At 37.0% G+C, this 17,252-nt stretch overlaps 1 protein-coding gene across 1 annotated transcript in view; it reads left to right on the top strand.

Annotated features, from left to right (window-relative positions):
- ADGRV1 (adhesion G protein-coupled receptor V1) overlaps positions 1-17,252 on the top strand; it is a 542,844-nt gene that overhangs the window by 57,963 nt on the left and 467,629 nt on the right. Inside the window, exons 15-21 of the mRNA XM_018050044.1 lie at positions 331-494; positions 1,837-1,960; positions 2,952-3,218; positions 9,502-9,628; positions 10,270-10,487; positions 11,130-11,873; positions 14,345-14,718. Of these exons, the coding sequence (XP_017905533.1) occupies positions 331-494; positions 1,837-1,960; positions 2,952-3,218; positions 9,502-9,628; positions 10,270-10,487; positions 11,130-11,873; positions 14,345-14,718 (2,018 nt within the window). The remainder of the gene's footprint in view (positions 1-330; positions 495-1,836; positions 1,961-2,951; positions 3,219-9,501; positions 9,629-10,269; positions 10,488-11,129; positions 11,874-14,344; positions 14,719-17,252) is intronic.

Below are 17,252 nucleotides of genomic sequence, written 5' to 3'. Positions count from 1 at the left end.
CTGAGTGTGCAACTTTGTGTCTTTAGCAAATACCCTTATGGGACTTTGTGATAGATACACCTAGCTAGACACTATTCTGTTCCCTTTGCTGAGCGACTTTTAAGATCTCAGACTGGTAGCAAAGATTGAGTCCATTTATTTTATCAATTGTATGGCTATAGAGGGAAGACTGGGTTAATTTATATATACCTTGAGGCTGGGCTAAGCAAATAATTGATTTTTATTAAAAAGGGGGCTTATTTTTACTTCTCTTTGATCAATTTCTTTACTCATCTTTTAAAAATTGTTTAATATGTGATCAGATGTGTTATACCCATTTGTATTTCACAGCTATTTATGGTGTAATAAGAAATCGAGGCAACTTTGGTGATGTTAATGTATCATGGGTTGTTAGTCCAGATTTTACACAAGATGTGTTTCCTGTCCGAGCGACTATTTTCTTTGGAGACCAGGAATTTTTAAAAAATATCACCATTTACTCCCTTCCAGATGAGGTAAATGTTACATGTTTAACTCTTATTGTTGTTTAATAGTTATTTTTTTATTGAATATTAAACATCTGGTAATACTTTGCTATGAGAGTATGTGATAAAGAACTCAGGTACAGTGTCTTGACTATAAACCAAAGTGATTCCCAGGTGGCTCAGTGGTAAAGAATCTGCCAACCAACGCAGGAGATGCCAGAGATGCCAGTTTGATCCCTGGATCGGGAAGATCCCCTGGAGTAGTAAATGACAACCCTCTCCTGTGTTCTTGCTGGCAAAATCCCATGGGCAGAGGAGGCTGGTGGGCGATAGTTTGTGAGGTCACAAAGAGTCGGACATGACTGAGTGATTGAGCGCGTGCGCGCGCGCGCACACACACACACACACACACACGTGTCAAAGAAGAAATGTTATTTTTGGTTCCCCTACAGGCATTTTTAACTTTTAGAACTGATTGATAGTCGCTGGTGACACTGCCTAGGTGTCAAATATTAGAGATGCACGCTTGTGAGAGAGGTTGTCAAGCGCTCGGTTTGTACTGAAGGCCTTTGAGAATGAGAGCGCTATCTACTGATATACTAGGGTGCACTTGCAGATTTAGGACATTGGTCCAGGTAGATGGTGGACTCAGCGTAATGCAGAGAAAGAACTTAGCAATAATGGAATGGACCTTTCTGAGGGGAACTGCGCTTCAAACAGGTACAGAAGCCTGTCTCCTTTCCCACATACTCCTGCCTCCAGAGACAAAATTCTAACACTTCTGTTTTAGGATGCGGAGAAGACTAAGGCACACGGATGAGGAGAAAGCGAAGCAGAGTCCACGTGGGGAGGCATATAGGCTCAGAGATGTGGGGAGTCTCACCTTGTTAGGACAGTGGAATGCGGTCTTTGTGATGCACTTCCGTGAAACTTAAAATTTATAAGGGGCCTTTGAAAGCTAACTGAATGTTTGTTACTATTATGATTTCTGTTCTAAATGTGTCCAGAAGTTATTATTCTGTTTCACTGTTTTTCCTTAAAAACAACATATAGCCCATTTTCTCACAGAAAAAACTTAAGCTATGTAGTATTTCTCTTTTTGATTTGTGTAAGGCAAAAATATCTCTATTTCCATTACATTTTATAGTGAGTCAAAATAAGGTGGCTGTTTGGATGAATGCATGTTAAAATTTTGAAGGGTTCTGATTCTTACTTGAATAATTTAGGGTGGTTCTGCTCAGAAGTGGAAATGAATGTTAATACTGTTATTAATAAAGCTTTTTTTAAAAAGATGAAACAATTTAGGTATATGTAGTGGAATTATTTGTACAGATCACCTGACTAAAAAGCATGTGTAACATTTTCCCAAAAGATTCCAGAGGAAATGGAGGAATTTACCATTATCCTACTTAATGCCACTGGAGGAGCTAAAATAGGAAATAAAACTACTGCTACTCTGAGGATTAGAAGAAATGATGACCCCATTTATTTTGCAGGTGGTATTGCTTTCTTATTTGAGTGAGTTCACATCTTTCTTGAACAGTGTAAGGATGCTTTTTTTAAATAATTGTTTTAAGTGAACATTTTCAATAAAGCATGATTGATACATGTTTAAATAGGATTTCATAATTTGACCATTATTCAATCTCTTTGACATTTTAACAGATATTTTTAAGGATTCTGAAGGAAAAATTAAGTACTATTTTGTTAGCTTTGTTTTCCTCTTACTTTTAAATTTCAAGGTATTTTCTTTCCTTTGTGCAAAAATGAACACTCTTCCATGTTACCTCTTCCAGTACACAGGGAAGTAGTGAAGACAGTTCAGGGTTTGCATATTGTACTTAATGAATGGTTACTTACTATAATTACTGTTAATTTCATGGAGATATAAATTAACATGTAAATTAAGGTTTCCCCATTTTTCCCACTTGAATGCTTTCTTTACAACTGTCTTTGCCACTGGAGACATCTTTTAGTTTTATTTGGTATCTTATTCCTCCTCAAATCATTTTTGCAGGCTATTCAATATGCAACTGTAGAACTCTTAAACCTCTTGAATTTTATCGATTTATGTTTTAACCTTCAATTAACATGTACTTAATGAATTAGTCCTGTGTTCAGTCTTCTGTTAACCTGTAGAAGATGTGGAAGGTATCAGGGCCTATTAAAAAAAAATTTATGGTCCAAGTTTGGAAATGAATTCTATGAAATGGTAAGCAGAGGATTCCAGATAGTATACAGTTTACTGACAAATTGGAAATTGCAGACAATGGGTTTTGTAGGAATCAAGGCAAGAGGAAGGGCACTGACTCACTGCACTGGTCTCAGAGGAGACCTCATGCAGGCATTGGAATCATAGCTCTCTTTCAGCAAAGACTCAGTGGAGGGCATTTCTTGTGGTGGGCAGGGAGAAACATGCGATCTGATAATATGTAGATGGAATCAGAAAAGCTCACATGTTCCTTCTTTTCTTTGTGAATATTTTAGAACCTCGTGTAGTGAGGGTTCGGGAAGGTGAGACTGCTGACTTTAAAGTCCTCAGAAATGGATCTGTTGATGTTCCCTGCACCGTCCAATATGCTACCATGGATGGGAAGGCTACTGCCAGAGAGGGAGACTTTGTTCCCATTGAAAAAGGAGAAATGCTCACTTTTGCAGTTGGAAGTAGACAGCAGAACATATCTGTATTCATTATGGAAGATGATATCCCAGAAACAGATGAGCCCTTTTATATAATCCTCTTTAACTCAACAGGTAAATAAATTATATTTATGGCAGATCTGTTGTTTCAGTTCTTTTACAAGATGGCATTAAGTACTTCGCTGTCACCTGTGAATGTTCAAGAGCAAAATTGTTTCACTGATTTCTTGAGGGAAGGGGTAAAAGAATACATATGTTGAAACTATGTGTACCTGGTATACCCTATGTCATTATTTTTAATCTTTTTTTCACAAATAGCACACACAGAAAATTATATTATTATATGAGGAATTGAAATCTTCTAACTGAAACTACCCAACGTCTTTTTTAGTCATTCAAGGACTTAGGGCGTTAGTATAGACTTTTCCCTCCTACCAGGGCACTGGGCATAGTGGTTGGGAAGCTGTATTCTGCAGGTGTCTGAGCCCAGCTGACTGATAATTCTCTGTAGCTATAGTCACAGTGTGTGACAGTTTGCAAGAGGGAAAGATAGACTTTTCCTTTGTCTCTATACTGTAACTGAAGCAGAATGTTTTGACCCTATCTTTATTGAATTAGAGGGGCTATAGTTTCTTTTGGTAATTGTTTTATTCTTTTAAGAGTACACAGAGCTATTTTTTCTTTAATCTTTTCTAGTAAGTTGAAGATAAGATACTCTTATCATCCCTGATTATGCAGTGTTTTTTTTCATATATACAAGACATTTTCCTACATAACCACAATATAGCCATTAAAATCAGGAGATTAATACAATCATTGCCTCAGACCCCATTCAGATTTCTCCAGTTTTCCTATCAGTGTCCTTTTAAGCAAAATGATCCTTTCCCAGATCATGCATTGCGTTTAATTGCTGTGTATCTTTAATCTCTTCAGTCTGAAATACTCAAGTCTTTCCTTGACTTACATGACCTTTATAGTATGGAAAATTACAGGGCAGTTATTTTGTTGAATGTCCTTCATTTTGGTTGGTTTGATGTTCCTCATTATTAGATTCAGGTTTTGCATCCTTGGCAGGAATTGCTTAGAAGAATTCTGTGTTCCCATTACATCCCTTCTGTTGGCACAGATTTCTATTTTGTTCCTTGACTGCCAGGTCTATTTTGACCACAATTTAGGTGGTGATTGCCAGGCTTCTCTACTGTACTTTTTGTTCTTTTGTTTTTAATACAAATTTTATGGGAAAAGTACTTAAAAACTATATAACTATCCTGTTACTCATCAAACTTTCAATTTTTTCATTGACATTTATTTATCAGTATGGGCTTATGATTTCTATTTAATGCAGTGGGTTGTATTTCACTATGATTATTAACTTTGAAGGTCAAATTATCCCAGGTTTGGCTAGGGGTGGTCTGTTAAAATGACTTTCTTGTCTATTTGACATGTTCCTATTATTCTTTGAGCATTTTCTTACTTCCTGGCATAGCAAGCTGTTTCATACTCATCTGGTACTTTTCCTGTCAAAACCCTGAAATCAGTCATTTGTTTCAAGAAGCCCAGAAGCCATTTGTTTCAAGAAGCCATTTCAGTGTAGAATGCTGTTTAGAAACCAGAACCTCAGTACTAGGTGTGGTAATTGTTTCTTGGGCTATTCTCCTCCTAGGCCCACTTTCAGAGATAGGGAATGCATGTATATCTGTATGCATTTATGTACTGGGTGAGCCAACAAGTTTGTTTAGGTTTTTCTGTAAAGTTACGGAAAAACATGAGTGAACTTTTTGACCATCCCTTTATATGTTTGTCATTGTTGTGTAGTCGCAAAGTTGTGTTTGACTCTTTGCGACCCCATGGACTGTAGCCTGCCAGACTCCTCTGTCCAAGAGATTTCCCAGGCAAGAATACTGGAGTGGGTTGCCATTTCCTTCTCCAGGGGATCTTCCTGACCCAGGGATTGAACCCACGTTTCCTGCCTTGGCAGTGGATTCTTCACCTCGGAGCCCCCAGGAAAGCCCCTTAATATATACACACACATATTAACATCTGTAGTTCTGGACCCAGCTGTATATATTGAAGGCTGTTGTATCTAGTATCACAGGGCTTGTTCTAGCGTTCTCTGTTTTCCTATTTATCCCTCTGTCCTCTGGTGGTGAGAAATCCAGCTCCCTTTATTGTTATTATTTTTTAAAATTAATTAATTTATTATAATTGGAAGCTAATTACTTTACAGTATTTGGTGGTTTTGCCATACGTTGACATGAATCAGTCACTGGTGTACATGTGTTCCCCTGTCCTGAACCCCTTTGCCACCTCCCTCTCCATCCCATCCCTCTGAGTTGGTCCAGTACACTAGCTTTGAGTGCCCTGTTTCATGCATCAAACTTGGACTGGTGATCTGTTTCCCGTATGGTAATATACATGTTTCAGTGCTATTCTCTCAAATCATCCCACCCTCACCTTCTCCCACAGAGTCCAAAAGACTGTTCTTTATATCTGTGTCTCTTTTGCTGTCTCGCATATAGAGTTGTTGTTACCATCTTTCTGAATTCCATATATATGTGTTAATATACTGTATTGGTGTTTTTCTTTCTGACTTACTTCACGTATGATAGACTCCAGTTTCATCCACTTCATTAGAACTGACTCAAATACCATTGGTAGTTTGATAGGGATTACATTGAATATTCCATTATGTATAAGTACCACAACTTTCTTATCCATTCATCTGCTGATGGACATCTAGGTTGCTTCCATGTCCTGGCTATTATAAACAGTGCTGTGATGAACACCCTGTGATGAAACAGGGTACATGTGTCTCTTTCAATTCTGGTTTCCTCGGTGTGTATGCCCAGAAGTGGGATTGCTGGGTCGTATGTCAGTTCTATTTACAGTTTTTTAAGGAATCTCCACACTGTTCTCCATAGTGGCTGTACTAGTTTGCATTCTCTCCAACAGTGTAAGAGGGTTCCCTTTTCTCCACACCCTCTCCAGCATTATTGTTTGTAGACTTTTTGATAGCAGCCATTCTGACCAGCATGAGATGGTACCTCATTGTGGTTTTGATTTGCATTTCTCTGATCATGAGTGAGGTTGAGCATCTTTTCATGTGTTTGCTAGCCATCTGTATGTCTTCTTTGGAGAAATGTCTGTTTAGTTCTTTGGCCCATTTTTTTGATTGGGTCATTTATTTTTCTGATATTGAGCTACATGAGCTGCTTGTATATTTTTGAGATTCATTCTTTGTCAGTTGCTTCACTTGGTATTATTTTCTCCCATTCTGAAAGCTGTCTTTTCACCTTGCTTGTAGTTTCCTTTATTGTGCAAAAGCTTTTAAGTTTAATTAGGTCCCATTTGTTTATTTTTGCTTTTGTTTCCATTACTCTGGGAGGTGGGTCATAGAGGATCCTGCTGTGATTTATGTCAGAGTGTTCTGCCTATGTTTTCTTCTAGGAATTTTATCATTTCTGGTCTTACATTAGACCTTTAATCCATTTTGAGTTTATTTTTGTATATGGTGTTAGAAAGTGTTCTAGTTTCATTTTTTTTTACCGGTGGTTAACTGGTTTTCCCAGCACCACTTGTTGAAGAGATTGTCTTTTCTTCATTGTATATTTTTGCCTCCTTTGTCAAAGATAGGTGTCCATAGGTGTGTGGGTTTATCTCTGGACTTTCTATTTGTTCCATTGATCTATATTTCTGTCTTTGTGTGAGTACCATACTGTCTTGATGACTGTAGCTTTGTAGTATAGCCTAAAGTCAGGCAGGTTGATTCCTCCAGTTCCATTCTTCTTTCTCAAGATTGCTTTGGCTATTTGAGTTTTTTTTGTGTTTCCATACAAATTGTGAAATTATTTTTCTAGTTCTGTGAAAAATACCATTGGTAGTTTGATAGGGATTACATTGAATCTATAGATTGCTTTGGGTAGTATACTCATTTTCACTATATTGATACTTCCAATCCATGAACATGGTATATTTCTCCATCTATCTGTGTCATCTTTGATTTCTTTCATCAGTGTTCTATAGTTTTCTACATATAGGTCTTTTGTTTCTTTAGGTAAATTTATTCCTAAGTATTTTATTCTTTTCATCGCAGTGGTGAATGGGATTGTTTTCTTAATTTCTCTTTCTGTTTTCTCATTGTTAGTGTATAGGAATGCAAGGGGTTTTTGTGTATTAATTTTATATCCTGCAACTTTACTATGTTCATTGATTAGCTCTAGTAAATTTTCTGGTGGAGTCTTTAGGGTTTTCTATATAGAGGATCATGTCACCTGCAAACAGTGAGAGTTTTACTTGTTCTTTTCCAATCTGGACTCCTTTTATTTCTTTTTCTTTTCTGATTGCTGTGGTTAAAACTTCCAAAACTGTGTTGAATAGTAGTGGTGAGAATGGGCACCCTTGTTTTGTTCTTGAATTTAGGGAAAATGCTTTCAATTTTTCACCGTTGAGGATAATGTTTGCTGTGGGTTTATCATATATGGCTTTTATTATGTTGAGGCATGTTCCTTCTGTGCCTGCTTTCTGGAGAGTTTTTTTTTTATCATAAATGGGTGTTGAATTTTGTCAGGCTTTCTCTGCATCTATTGAGATAATCATATTGTTTTTATGTTTCAGTTTATTAATGTGTATCACACTGATTGCTTGTGAATATTGAAGAATCCTTGCCTCCCTGGGATAAAGCCCACTTGGTCATATTGCATGACCTTTTTAATATGTTGTTGGATTCTGTTTGCTAGAATTTTGTTGAGGATTTTTGCATCTGTGTTCATCAGTGATATTGGCCTGTAGTTATCTTTAGTATGTTTACTTATTTAATCAGTTCACCCTATGTGTAACCACTTTCCATTGCTTTGTTTACCTCCTTGCTAAACAACCCTTACTACACTTGGGTTCTCACTTGCTGCTCCAGGCCAACCCTCTCCCAGCATCGAGCATCAAGGTTTTCTTTGTTGGAGGTGTCCTTCTTTCCCTGAGCAAGCTCTAACCTTGGGCTGGGTTCTTGGGGTGCCCTGTCCCTTCCTCTGTGTTCATGTGTACCTATGCCTCTTACATGCAAAAACTCAGAAAGAAGATGGTGAGAAAATAGATATTGCTTAATTTTTGTTTGTGCTGTTTGTCGTTCTCCCTATTCCTTTGACTCTCTCTTTTGTGTCTTCCTGTTTCCCTTCATTTCTATTATTTGCTGAACCACCTGTGACATATTGCATCACAAATGTGCATGAAAGCAGAGCCCTACCAAAATTAGGCTTTCTTGTTTTTGTTTTAGAGTTTATGATATATTTTAAGTTATTCTATTACTCTGTAACATCAGGATATTTTATATAACTTACTGTCTGTCTTTTTTGGTTCCTCCTTTTTTCATTGGCTAATTATCTAGTATGGTTAAGTACAGCTGTATATTTATATAAATTACTTATAATGGGCTGGTTTGCCACACATGTCTGTTTCTCTAAGTTTAGTTTTAGGTGTTGTCCTCACCTAATTTTCAAAGTTTTAATTGTATCCATTCAGTAAACTTTCATGAATACCAGTGACCGAGCCTCTACCCTGCTAGGAGATGAAGTTGATTAAGAAGCATTTGTTCAAGGACTTACAGTGAATTGTGTATGTGTGTGAGTGTGTGTACGTGTGAGTATAATGTGATAATTGCTGTGTTAGATTGACAAAGTGTGAAGTGGTGTAGGAACACAGCGGAGATGCACTTAACTTGGGAATTCAAGGAAAAATTCCCCAAAAGAGTTGTTGCTTGAGCTGGGTCTTGAGGAGTGATGAAAGGTGAATAAGGATGAAGAAGACTTTGGTTACAGAGGTGACAGCTGCAGTGGAGAGTAAAAGCTATGGACCTCAAGAGACTGGTGAGAAGAGACATAATTTATTGGCTGTTACAGTGTTAACAGGCTGTGGAAAGAATTGGAGTAGAAAGAAATCATGTTCAACATCATAAAGATTGCTTTGTTCTGTGTACAACCAGATCAGACTCCGCTATGTGAAGGCAGAGATCGAAAGGGAATTACTTAAGCCAGTGATTCTAATTAATGTATCTTATAGGGTAATCCTTTCATTCATTGTTTTTTTATGAAATGAATCTACCTCAACATTTTGAAACTTGATACAGCTATGTTTTAAATTTCTAATTAAACTAGTGAAGTGATATTCCTATTATAAAAATGTCATGTATGTTTCTCAATAAAATAATTCTTCTGTAATTAAACATTTCCTCTGAGACAAGTCATAGTAAACTCATTTAGGCATCTCTTTCTCTCATTTATGACCTTCAATGAGGAAATTCCTCCGGGAATTTGAGCCTTATTACAAGCTGTTTCTTAGTTTAAAAATACAGATTTAACAGTAAGTTAAGTATTTTTTTGTTATTTTGACTCCTCCATTTTTAATTTAGGTGATACAGTTGTATATCCATATGCAATAGCTACAGTGATAATTGAAGCTAATGATGACCCAAATGGTATTTTTTCTTTGGAGCCCATAGACAAAGCAGTCGAAGAAGGAAAGACTAATTCATTTTGGTAAGCATGTTTACATAAGGCAAATTGAAAGTTGAATGAAGTAAAATAAAATCTTTACATATGCAAAAAATTGAAACATAGTTAATCTTTCAAAATAAAAAAATATGCCTATCAATGGAATAATTGAGTTGGTTGATTAAATTGTAAACTTCTTTATGCTGTTTTCATTTGTTAAAACTCTTGACATTTTAGATGGTAAGTAGAAATTATTCTTTTTACCCTCCTTAACCCCAACTTTTGTTCCTCATCAGAACACAGAGACTTGGATTATCCAAGGTCTTCTGAAACTTTTCTCTCAAGTGATAGGTACCTACCTTCGCCTTGGGCTTTGCTTTTGAAGAACTTTGGTCAATTCTCATCTGTATATTTTTGATTCAATTTATCTTAGAATTTATCTATTAGTTTGGATTTCCAAGACTATGATTTTTAAGCATTCTTCTCTTTAATATTTAAGGTTCTACTTCATTTGTCCTTTTCCATGAGATTCTTCATGGTTGCCCAGTAGGAACTGGCTGGCTGGTTTATATTAGAGATGATAGACAAAGTGTATTTCTGAAATAATACAGAAAGTTCTCATTAGAGTTGGATTTGCCACTTCCACATTTTTCATAAGAAATAATTTTCTTTACTTTGTTTTATAGGATTTTGAGGCACCGGGGACACTTTGGCAATGTTTCTGTGGCTTGGCAGCTCTTTCAGAATGATTCTGCTTTGCAACCTGGACAAGAGTTCTATGAAACTTCAGGGACTGTTAACTTTATGGATGGAGAAGGAGCCAAACCAATAATTCTCCATGCTTTTCCAGACAAAATTCCTGAATTCAACGAGTTTTATATTTTAAAGCTTGTAAACATTTCAGGTGCAGTGTTTTCCCATCTATTTTATTTTACCACTAGAGTTTAATATTTTATGCTGAAATAACTAGAGCTAGATAGAAAATGCATCTAATGAAGTTATATGGATGGAAACTTATTTCCATACTCAAACTTGTAAATAAATTTTTCCCCCACACCAAATAGAATATCTCAAGTGAAACAGTAATAGACAATAGGAAGTACAGATTCATGATAGCTTAAAAAGCTTGGCCTTTGTACCGTAATTTAAATAATAGTCAGTGTCCCCATCAATTTTAGTTTTAAGCATGAGAATTAAGACTTTCTAGTTAATATCCTGGATAAGGAAATGGCAACCCACTCTAGTATCCTTGCCTGGAAAATCTCATGGACAGAGGAGCCTAGTAGGCTGCAGTTCATGGGGTCGCAAAGAGTCGGACACGACTGAGTGACTAACACTAGTTAATATCCTCTTCAGACTCAGCTGGTTGTTAATGAAATTACAATGAATACCCTTGAAAATGAGGTGAAAGCTATATGGTGACACTATGTTCATTGATCAACAAGTAAAGTACTTAATGAGAAGTTTGGGAAACAAATTCCTGTTGCCTTCACTTTATACTGGAAAGTATTTTCAATTCTGAGTTTTCATTCTGATTTCATTATAGGTGGGTCCCCAGGTCCTGGGGGCCAACTGGCAGCAACCAACCTCCAGGTGACAGTAATGATTCCATTCAATGATGATCCCTTTGGAGTTTTCATCTTGGATCCAGAGTGCCTAGAGAGAGAAGTGGCAGAAGATGTCCTGTCGGAAGATGCTATGTCTTATATCACCAACTTTACCGTTCTGAGACAGCAGGGCGCCTTTGGTGATGTACGAGTAGGCTGGGAAGTATTGTCTAGTGAGTTCACTGCTGGTTTGCCTCCAGTGATAGATTTTTTGCTGGTTGGAGTTTTTCCCAGCACCGTGCATTCACAGCCACACATGAGGCGTCACCATAGTGGAACAGATGCATTGTACTTCAGTGGACTAGAGGGTGCATTTGGAACTGTTAATCCAAAATACCATCCCTCGAGGAACAACTCAATTGCCAACTTTACATTTTCAGCTTGGGTAATGCCCAATGCCAATACGAATGGATTTGTTATAGCAAAGGATGATGGTAATGGAGGCATCTACTATGGGGTAAAAATTCACACAAATGAATCCCATGTGACACTTTCCCTCCATTACAAAACTCTGGGTTCCAATGCTACGTATGTTGCCAAGACCACTGTCATGAAATATTTGGAAGAAAATGTTTGGCTGCATCTTCTAATTGTCCTGGATGATGGTATAATTGAATTCTACCTTGATGGAAATGCAATGCCCAGAGGAATCAAGAGTCTGAAAGGAGAAGCCATTACTGATGGTGAGTGTCATCTCCACAATTAGGATCCTGAATTTTGAGTTTTGAAAAATTTTGACTTCTTAAAAGCCTTGCAGGTATTTCTGGGGAGAGGGGAGGAGAGGGTGAGATGTATGGAGAGAGTAACATGGAAACTTATGTTACCATATGTAAAATAGTTAGCCAATGGGAATTTGCTGTATGTCTCAGGGAACTCAAATAGGGGCTCTGTATCAACCTAGAGGGGTGGGGTGGGGAGGGAGAGGGGAGGGAGGTTCAAAAGGGAGGGGATATATGTATACCTGTGACTGATTCATGTTGGTGTTTGACAGAAAACAACAAAATTCTGTAAAGCAATTGTCTTTCAATCAAAAAAAAAAAAAGTCCTACCTAGTATTTAAAAATCTGCTTGGTGTTTTGGTTTATAATTTCTTTAAATAAAACTATGTGTCTACCAAGACCATAAGTTTTGTGCTGGGTACTGTAGAAATGAATTGGGCAGAGACTCTGCCTTTGAAGGTAGCTGAAATGGGCTCTGGGAGAAAGGTATGCAAACAGATCATTTCAACACATGGTAGGAAGAAAGAAAAAAAATTACCAAGTAGAAACATTTATTCCTCTTGTGGTCATAGGAGAGTTGGGCATGATATTCCAGATAGAGAAAAGAACAAAGGTGTGGAATATTGAATATTGAATCTGGGGAAACTGCTACCAGCTCAGTATTTCTGGAGGTAGAGTATGGTGGAGATAAAATTAAAGAGGAGTCAAAAGAAAATTATATTAAGCAATCAATCTAGCAATTACAGACGTTTCAAGTAACAGGAGTTAAAGTGGTAAATTCTATGGTGTGCTTCATAGAGAGGATATTTGTTGTCTTTAAGCTGGACCACAGTGTTCTGTTTCCTTGAGAAGCACACATGTGTGCATGTTTCTTCCCAAATATCACTTATCTCTATTATAATCACAATTCTCTCCCAGCCTCTCTGTCCTATGATTTGGTTCTGCTTTTTTTTTAAGTGGGAAAATAGAACAGAGCTTGTATGATATCTTAACAGATTATCTTTCCTTCTGAAACCTCCTGCATTAGCTATCTGGTTTATTTTTTCTTTCCTAGTAGAAAAGAAGATGGGCAAAAGAAAACATATACACACTGCTGATTTCAACCTCAAGAACTATGCTTACAGCACTCTGTGGCATTAAATTATTATCATTTGATTGTGAATATATACATATGTTTGTTAACATTGATTTTTTTGGGTGATTGCATGGTGGTAGAATGAGAATGGGAAAGACTGGGGAAAGTAAGACCTGGTCTTTCTTTTCTCTATGTAGCTTGCTGCAAGGAACTTACATTGTTTATGTAATTTGTAACTTAAAGTGGAGAAAGTGTATATATATATTTAGGTTATGAATGAAATGCAGGGTATTATATGTTTATTATAAAATATATAAAAGTACACATAAGTGTACAGATATATGAATTTTTAAAAATTTTAAACGAATCAGTTTCAGCACTCCATATAACAAGTCCCCACATCAAGATATTTTTTTCCAGAAACCCTCTCTTTTTCTCTTTGCTAGTCATTGACTCACCACCATGCCCAGCTACTATTGCCATTTCTAAGAGCCTAACATTAGTTTTTAATGTTTTTAAAATTTAGGTAAATAGGATTGAGCAGTGTGTACACTTGAGTGTCTGAGGTTTGTTCAATGGTGTGTGTGAAGTTCATCTATATTTTTGTCTATCGTAGACATTTCACTGTTTCCGTCAGTCCAGAACTGCTGGAGAAGGCATGGAGGCAATCCCAAATCACTGCCAAACTCTCATCTTCTATAAATATTTTAGTTATTGGAGGGAATAAGTAAAGAAATAAGAATTGTTGAATTCCTGAAAGGGTTTATTATTGCTACATAGCAATGTAATTAAGCTGCATGTTGTTATTATCATGAAAAAGTCCCTGGGCTCATATAATTGTTGTTCCTAGAAAGGGATATTTCTTTTTCTACATTTATTGCATTGATTGTTTGGGTAAAAAGTTATATTTGGTCCATAAGAATTTCTTTTGCTGAATTCTCACAACTTTAACTCAAGGTAACTTTCTAACAGACTAAGAATTGAAGTTCTCAAAGAACAGTAATACTAAAGTTTTAAAATTGTGAGTTGAATCATTCCATTCTTAGATGTGCAAGGAAATTTTTAAATTTCCTGGAAGAAATGTCTGTCTTAATATATACACATACATTTGTATATATACATACATACACATGTACAACATATCCTTTGGTACAAAATGTCTTAAATCCAAGTGATTCCTGGTTCATTTTTCATTACAATATTGACAGAAAATAGCCTTTATTTGTGTTCTAGTTATGCAAAAGTTTTGCTTACCTAATAAGACCTTTTAATAAAATCATTTCACTTTCTGAAGCCCACTTGTCATTTAGGATAGTGCAGTTGTGGTTATTGTAGCATTTAAACCCATTTCTAATTTCAGGTCCAGGAACGTTGAGAATTGGGGCAGGAGTGAATGGCAACGACAGATTTACAGGTCTGATGCAGGATGTGAGGTCCTATGAGCGGAAATTGACCCTTGAAGAAATTTATGAACTTCACGCCATGCCAGCCAAGAGTGATTTGCATCCTGTTTCTGGATATCTGGAATTCAGACAGGGAGAAACTAACAAATCATTCATTATTTCTGCAAGAGATGACAATGAAGAGGAAGGAGAAGAATTATTCATTCTTAAGCTAGTTTCTGTATATGGAGGAGCTCGCCTTTCCGAAGAGAATACTACAGCAAGATTGGTAATACAAAAAAGTGACAATGCCAATGGCTTGTTTGGTTTCACAGGATCCTGTATACCAGAGGTAAGTAGTGAGCTGGGTGAATTTCAGAGTGAAAAAGCTTGTCACATGTGGATTTGTTTGGGAGTGGACTCTTTCATTTGGTAAGATGGCTTGAGTGTTGACACTAGACCCGAAAGTATGCTATAGACAGTGGTGAAAATGTAAATTATAATGTCTTTGCTCTTGTAAGTTCACAGTTTGAATCAGAAGCTTAATGAGGAGAGAGAAGTAATAATAAGGTAGCAAATGCAGCTTTAGCAATTATCCTTAGGGTTAATGCCTTTCACAGAATGCATAATTGTACTCCACATGGAATTTACTTTCTGGTTACCAGGTAAGTAAATGAAATAATATATATTGAAAGCATCTGTGAATAATTGAAATTTTATTAAAATATATTTTTGTGTGTGTTTTTCCCCCCCACATGTGAAATATTCTTCAGTAGTTACAACGTTCTTCCATGCTGGGTGTAAATGCCTTTCTTATCACCCTCTTGGCCAGCTTAATTCCTTAGGCAGTTTTACCGTCCTTATCAGCCTTTTCCAAGCATTCAGAGATTTGTAATCATCTTGGTTTCCTGCTCAGTAACCTGAGATCGCGTGAAACTGCTTCACAGGTGGTGTGTGTGACAGCAACAGCTCAGTGTCCGTGAAAGGATGCCAGGGAACTAGAGAGGCTTTCCCTTTGCAAGTTGATTCTTGCAGGTTTACAGGGGTATATACGTAAATTGAAGCAATTAAGAAAAATGTGAAGGGTAGAACTTGAAAAAATATCTAGGTCACAGGCCTCGTTTGTAGCTCAGATCGGCGTTCCTGGCTCTCTGGAGTGTTTTATTGCCCCTCCTACTCTGGTTTGGTGACAGTCATAAAAGATCTTCAGTAAGTGCTCTTCATTACACCAGCAATAGAATATCCTAGCCAGGGAGGACAAATGTCCTCCTTTGATTTAAAAGAGAAATATATTTTATCTTTAATGATAGTACCTTTAGATGCTTAGTCATCAAAGAACTTTACATGTTAAATTTTTTGTTCAACTTTCTGAAAATTCCTAATGTACTGCAACAAATATTACTCTCTCCATTTAGTAGGGTTAGAAATGGCTGCTTAGAGAACTTAGAAAATAGCTAACCCTAGTTGAATGAAATGAGATAGGATCAAATAACGGATTCAAAGCCTGGCAGTTACTAGCATTTTAATAAATATGAATTTTTCTCCTCCTTTTTTTGCTCCTAAGAGGCAATGGGAAGAACTGGAATTTGAATTTAACGTCTTGTGAATTCTAACCTGCTGTTTTTCCCCCTTGTATCTTCAATATCATCTTTATTTTTAAAAAGACAAAGGGGCTTCCGGCAGGTTGTGAGAACCATTCTGGCACCATGTAAGATCAGTTTACCTTCATATCTCTTCAGGACCTGGCACCTGCCTCTGACTTCTCGTGTTAATTCTCCCCTTTGGTCAACATGTTTCGGTCAGACTTGCCTTCTTTCAGTTCCAGTCTCAGGGCCTCAGCACTTTCTAGCCTCTCTATCTGGAACATTCTAATTCCAGATCTGCAGAATTAATCATTCGAGTCTCAGCTCCAAAGACATCTTCTCAGTGAAGACTTTTTGATTTAAGGTAATCCTCCCACTTCTCCCAGCTGGTCAGTCTCCATTCCTTCACCTAGCTTTACTTGTTTCATAGCACGGATCACACTTTTCAATTCCTTATATTATTTATAAGCCTACTTAGATATTGGCTTTCCCTTTCTGCCACGAAGGGGAAAGAGCTCTGAGTGTAACAAGGTTCATTACTGTATCTCTGAGACCCAGGTTTGATCCCTGGGTCAGGAAGATCCCCTAGAGAAGAAAATGGCAACCCCCTCCAGTATTCTTGCCTGGAAAATCCCATGGACGGAGGAGCCTGGTAGGCTACAGTCCATGGGGTCGCAAAGAGTCGGACACGACTGAGCGACTTCACTTCTAGCTTTCTGGGCCATTAAACTCAATACTACGTTTTCAGTGTTGGCTTGTCTCACAATTTCCCTTGATTGATTGTGTTGGTGTTGGTTTAGTTTCATCTAGATATATACCTTTGTTACAAGATATTTCAGAATTTGAATGGGGTCAGTCAATCTTTGATTGCAGAATAGAACTTCCTTACATGAGCCACAGCACCTGTAGTTGTAAAATCTCTGGAAAAAAAAGGAAAACATGACTGGTTATCCTGTAAGTCCTCATGAGAGAAAAATAGCATATACATCTGTATTGGGAAAAAGTTTAGATGGTTAATACAGCAAAAGTGTTGTGTCTTAGATAGTAGATACTGCAATTTGATTGTCAAGAAGATTATAGAATTTTCATGCCTGAAAGTGTTAAGAAGTATAAAACTCTTACTTTCATCAGGGAGGGATTTGAAGACAGGGTGATGCGAAATATTTTTGTTGTGATGACCATCGTCAGTATTTATTGATTGCTTACTGAAATTGTTCTCAGAGTGTAGTCTAAGTCCAAGGACCGTTATGGGTTCCTGACTTCTTTTAGGAGTTCCCCATAGATCAAATCTAATTTTATAAAA

This window comes from Capra hircus, chromosome 7 (genome assembly GCF_001704415.2).
Source record: "Capra hircus breed San Clemente chromosome 7, ASM170441v1, whole genome shotgun sequence".
Taxonomy (NCBI): domain Eukaryota; kingdom Metazoa; phylum Chordata; class Mammalia; order Artiodactyla; family Bovidae; genus Capra; species Capra hircus.
This window is presented reverse-complemented; position numbering and strand designations above follow the sequence as displayed.